Raw genomic sequence first — 5,900 nt, 5'->3', positions numbered from 1 at the left:
AAAGTTAACAGAAAATATTACACTCTTTCACTTGGTTTTGATGGCTACAAAAGAATTAAATGGTCGAAAACTTACTTTTCAAACATCTCCTGAAGGCCACCCACTTTATTCAGAATAATGCTGTTCAATAACAGCACATAACATGACCAGATAAACACCCACAATATGAAGTGGAGTATTGGTTTCCATGAGAATTGTCCAAAACCTTTTTGGTTAGTACCTTTTCCATTATCTAACATGTCAATTTTACTGGCACTCAAGCCTTTCTGAAGAAATACTTTGGTTGGCGGAGTATCTGGACCATAACCCAATAAAAGAGCAACCTGAAAAACTAACAGTTGATCAGCAATGCAGATAAATGGCATGTACATACCATTGAACATTGAAAAAAATGGCCGTGACACGTACAGGTAGAATGAGAATTGCAGGATAAAGAGAAAGGTGTGTTGCCATGACATATCCAAAGGCAGCAAGCGGCGCAAGACCTACAAAAATTGCAAGAATGTTTTAACTGGCATTAGACTTGGACAATTCTAGGTTATCCGAAGATCACTATACTATCTTCCATAAAAATGTTATTAACTGAGGATTTGCCAAATAAAAGGCCAAGAAACAATGAGGCAAACAACTAGTTTAAGTAATAAAAGGGATACATTGAAAAACCGAGAATGCTAGAGGGAAACACAGCGAGTTTAACTTACGTGAACAGGCTCCATGTAACATTATCACGACCATTAAATTCTCAATTGGTGATGTACATGAACCCACACAGGTGATTATTGTCCAAGGGTTCCACAGATATATTAGAGAAGCAGTATCTCCTGTGCTTACGTTCACTGTAAGTGTCAACAAAAATGATAATTAGTACTATAAACAATTAGTAAGCATCACAAGCACAAAGCATCAGACTCAAAGAGAGTGATGTTCCATTCACACCTTTCCAGACAAGATTGTATAATTTTTAGCCTACCAACAACAAATTTGCACTATCAGGCAAGCAGAGGACTATACACATTAAATTCCACGAGGCAAATTCATAACCTTTTTTATTCCTTGTAAAGGAAAGTAGCAAAAGTGGGTTTCCTTCTTTAAGAAAATATAAAGCTTAGAATCACAACAACTACTTGACAAATAAAACATCTCTACGACTTCACTTCCGGAGCTGTACGTCACAAGTACAAAAAATCAAAACTTTCTGATCGTTGGTACTTGGGAAAATAAGTAGAAAGTGGTGCCAAACAAAAGGCAAATTTAGCTCAAGATTCAATAAAGCACATCTCAAGTATATAACATTAACTAGTATGACTCACCAGAATTGTTCACTGATTTTGTGAGGTCAAGAGACTTCAAACTTCTGTTACGTGCCATTTGGAGTGAACGCCCAGTTGATCGAATGAGCATAGCAGCTATAAAATCTACAGCCACAAAAACCAAACTGTGTTGTGCATTCATGAGTGTAATATTACATGACTGCCAGCAAAATGCAAAAGTCGTGGAAATGTTCATGGTTACATTTTTTTTCCGTTTCAGTGATACCATGGGCAAGATAAAGAACATAAAAAGTAAAGCCTGAGAAAACTGATTTTCTTCTATGAAAATCAGGTATACTTGAACAAGTTATCAATCTTAGACAAACATATACTGGTTTAAACGAAAAGTACATAGCAACTTATTTACCTGCAATATATATGAGAATGGTGTCCACCTGACCTGTGACATCATGGAGTGTTAGAATGCTAACATTTCATATGGTAATCTGATCAAATGAAGAGACATAGCAACAGTGGTGATATCAAAGAAATGATCAAAGAAGCATCAAAACGAAGGACCAATCACCTTTTGCTGGTTAGCGGACCAAGAACTGATAAAAGCAAAGGGGAACCATGATACATCAAACCTGAAAAACAGATCATTCAACAGGCTGGACCATCATTTACAAGTTCACACTGTTAACACGTCAACATTACAAAGAGCAAAATATCATGGCTAATTGCTAAGATTTATGATGTAATCACAAGAAGCATCTAGGCCTCTGATTCTAAGTAGGAGTCATTCAGTTATATCATATTTCATCCGTCAGGAGTTATCAGTAGTTCATTACAGATGTGAACATGAAATAGCGCCTATCAGTACTCAATACAAACACAGCAAGCATTTTAAAAATTGCTCTGTAGTTCCTAATAATACCACCTCCCACCCGACTATCCTGGCCTCAAAATTTTGCTCATTCTGATGCAAATGTGAAGTGCTACTAAAAGTTGGCAAAGCGAGCAAAGAGGCGAGGTGCGTAACGTACCGGAATAGGGTGACATGGACGCTTGCTTCAGCCAGTATCCTTCTGCCACTGCAACATACACAGGAGGCAAACGAGAATGCCGACATCACAAAAGGGATGGGGTTTGCAGGGGAAGGACTGAGAGCAAGGAGGTGTGCTTACGGCGGCGGAGGGACGTGAGGGGGGTGGAGACCTCCGGGCGGGAGGCAAGGTGGAGGTCTCCGCCGAAGAGCACCAGAACGAGGCGGAACCCGACGGCCGCGACAGCCATCGACCAGTAGTGTCGGATCGCCATTGCCGCTGATCAGTGGCGGATCTAGGATTTGCAAATATGACATGTTAACATACTAATTATAATTTACCAATAGCACTATCATAATCCACCTGATTGGACACAGCAAATTCTGTGTTAAATCATAATTCACCTGATTGGACACAGCGAAAATTTGCATTCTACTCCCTCCGTTCCCAAATACTTGTCTTTCTAGGCATTTCAAATGGACTCAACATGCGGATGTATGTAGACATATTTTAAAGTGTAGATTCACTCATTTTGCACCGTATGTAGTCACTTGTTGAAATCTCTAGAAAGACAAATATTTAGGAATAGAGGGAGTAGTAGTTTTCTTCACTGGTACGTTAAATAAGGAGTTTCGTTTCGTACTTACACAATTTAAAACGATTGTTATGGAGAGAATAAGAAAACCACTCCACTATATATTAGTCGTATACACGAGTACTATATGGACGCAGCTTCATTGACTTAGTGCACCTGCCTTTGGGCGTCCGGCAGCCGCCCATTCCGCACTCGGCAGCAGTCCTGCCCTGCGGCCGGCGGTGTGCAGTTGCAGGGGCCAGCCGATTTGAGGTACCTTTTCTCCATTCCCCATGTTTTGGTTAGTCTCATTACGAATTTAAGGTTTATATTCATGGATTATCAGGTGGATTATGACAGTGCTATCTGCCACGTACATTAACACATACACATAACTTTGCACATAATTTCTTGTGTCCAATTATGTCATCATGATTGATACTTTTTTTTGAGGGAATCATAATTGATACTAGAATGTAATTCTAGCCCTTGTAGTTATTGTGGCCATATAGGCACACAAAACAGCAACCAAACCAGCAGCTTGCACTATCAGCGAATCTCGGGTCTTGCCGTTGTCATCCATCTATATAAATTCAGCACATATTTATAAATTAATAAAGGCATGGGAACTGATAATATTGACATTATTTGCATCATCAAAACAAAATAAATACATGAACACATTGTTCAGGAAGTTAACTCACATAGATCTATGATAATCAAAAAAATTAGCTCACAAATATATGCACTTTTCTTTCCTACCTACTGATTCCTTCTAATTTCCACAAGTTAGCTCACACAGATCCATGATAATCAAAAAAATTACTAGCCCAATAGCTCACATAGATGCATGCTAATCACACAGATCTAGGAGAGGAGGTTCAGGACACGGCCTGTACATGCTAATCCCATGCATGTGCATCCCGGTAGTGGGTTGCATCTGCGTGGAGGGCAGGGGTGAACGCGTGAGCACGCGCATGTGTGCGTGTGGGTGCCGTGCCTGTACATGAGCGAGGGGAGCAGCTCCCATGGCCACGGCGGCCATGGCTGGGAGCTCGGCTCCGACCTAAACACGCCCGCGCCGGCCACGGCGGCCATGGCCGGGAGCTCGGCTCCGGCCAAAACGCGTGCAGGGAACGGCAGCACTCCGCCTAGCCGCCTGCTCACATCCGCATCGGTAGAAGCAGCAGCGCAAGGGCAGAGAGAGATGAGAGGGATCCGAGAGGGATGGGGACAGATGGAAGAGGGATGGGAGGAGGAGAGTCCAACCTCTGCGCGGAGAGGATGCGCGCCGGCGAGTGCCCACGAGGCGACGGGGCGGCGAGATCCGTTCGCAGGAGAGAGGAGAGGGGTGGGGAGAGCGGCGCGAATGCGGGTGTGAATCGATAGGGAGAGAAACCCTAGCCCTCTTCGCTCGCGTGGGTGCAGGCGCGGATGCAAACTCGCGGAAACGGCCGAAACTTGCGTGCGAGCTCAGCCTGGCTGGGGGGCCTATTTTGCATCAGTCGGGCCTGGCCCAAAACGACGCACAGCCTACCAAACGTTGCGAAAATTGCACGGTGAGTGCAATGCAGGTGCGAGGCAAGAAACCAAACACGCCCTTAGTAAACGAGCCAGCCCGTGGCACGTTTTAGCACGTTGGGTCGTGTGATTTTTAGCTTTTAAGGTCATACTAGTAAAAGGGCCCGTGTGTTGCAACAGAAAGAAAAATTATAATCTTCAATGGTCATGACCACATTTTGCTGCATCACCGAGATATCACTCTAAATTTCGTTAAATCATGAACAATTTTTACATCATAAAGATTTTTTAAAACTAATGAACATATTTGAAATCATGAACATTTTTCAAATTCGTGAACACATTTACAAATTTTCAAAAAAATCTAAAATCAAGACCATTTTTGAATTCATGAATATTTAATACTATTTACAAATATATTTTTATAATTGTGAAATTTTTAAAAACAATTTTCTTGAATCGGCGAACATTTCTAGAATTGACGAACCGTTTTTTGGAAATTGGTGGAACGTTTTTGTAATTCATGAATTATTATTTTTTGAATTAACGAACATTTTTTGAAATGCATGATCCTTTTTCTAATCAGCAAACACTTCATGAAAGTATAATCTATTTTGTAAGTCACGAACAACTTTTGAATTTTTAGGATACTTTTCCATTCATGAACATTTTTTGAATTGGCGAAATTTTGTTCAATTTCATTAATATTTTTTCATACATGAACTTTACAAAAATCATGAACATCTTTTGATTCTCGAACATTTGTTTTCTAAATTTTGAACATTTTTCAAATAAGCAAATATTTTTTTCAATCCACAAGTTTTTTATGATTTATTAAACATTTTATTTTTAAATTCCCATTTTTAAAAAATCAGATTTTTTTTTCAAATACCAAATTATTTAAAGTAGAAACATACGAAAACAGAAAAGAAAAAGGAAAAAAAATGAAAAAAGGCCGCCCGGACATGGGGCGGCCCAAACGGACGTGTTGCGTCTTCTCCCAACACGCAGAGCGCAGTATAGGAGATCCCTACTACATGGGCCGGCACAGATGAGGGATTCTCCTGTGTAAAATGTTTTTTGTCACTTATAGATGGCATTGGTGGGTAATATTTTGTAACTTTGGGGGGCAATTTTCATGACGTACCGCCAGAAGCAATAACCCTTTTATTATTCGGTATAGATATGTGGGCCCCTGTTGCCAGCCTCTATGCCCCCCAGGGCACTGGCCAGTGCATCTCGTGTGCTGGGCACAACCCGTTTAGCCCGTGTCGTGTCTTGTGCTGGGCACAACCCGTTTAGCCCGTGTCATGTCGTGCATGCGTGCTACTGGGCCGACCCAGTTGGCACGGTCCTTTGTCCAGCTCTCTGTGTGGGAGGCTGAAAGATCGTGGATGTCGCCTAGAGGGGGGTGAATAGGTGTTTTAAAATAATTACGTTTTAGGCTTGAACAAATGCGGAATAAACCTAGCGGTTAATTTGTCAAGCATAAAATCTACAATAACTAGG

At 41.3% G+C, this 5,900-nt stretch overlaps 1 protein-coding gene across 6 annotated transcripts in view; it reads right to left on the bottom strand.

Moving 5' to 3' along the window:
- LOC123044279 (phosphatidylinositol glycan anchor biosynthesis class U protein) overlaps window positions 1-4,340 on the bottom strand; it is a 6,508-nt gene extending 2,168 nt beyond the window's left edge. For 2 of the 6 annotated variants that reach the window (XM_044466983.1, XM_044466979.1), the window contains exons 1-9: window positions 4,140-4,340; window positions 2,438-2,591; window positions 2,297-2,344; window positions 1,837-1,897; window positions 1,678-1,710; window positions 1,311-1,435; window positions 702-836; window positions 409-485; window positions 76-323 (exon numbers count right to left, since the gene is read on the bottom strand). In XM_044466983.1, the coding sequence (XP_044322918.1) occupies window positions 76-323; window positions 409-485; window positions 702-836; window positions 1,311-1,435; window positions 1,678-1,710; window positions 1,837-1,897; window positions 2,297-2,344; window positions 2,438-2,570 (860 nt within the window). In that variant the 5' untranslated portion in view covers window positions 2,571-2,591; window positions 4,140-4,340. Of the gene's footprint in view, window positions 1-75; window positions 324-408; window positions 486-701; window positions 837-1,310; window positions 1,436-1,677; window positions 1,711-1,836; window positions 1,898-2,296; window positions 2,345-2,437; window positions 2,893-3,047; window positions 3,454-4,139 lie in introns of those variants that run through there. The other 4 variants (XM_044466980.1, XM_044466981.1, XR_006419909.1 and 1 more) reach the window with 4 other exon arrangements.
- Between the last annotated feature and the right edge of the window lie 1,560 nt (window positions 4,341-5,900).

This window comes from Triticum aestivum, chromosome 2B (genome assembly GCF_018294505.1).
Source record: "Triticum aestivum cultivar Chinese Spring chromosome 2B, IWGSC CS RefSeq v2.1, whole genome shotgun sequence".
Classification (NCBI taxonomy): domain Eukaryota; kingdom Viridiplantae; phylum Streptophyta; class Magnoliopsida; order Poales; family Poaceae; genus Triticum; species Triticum aestivum.
This window is presented reverse-complemented; position numbering and strand designations above follow the sequence as displayed.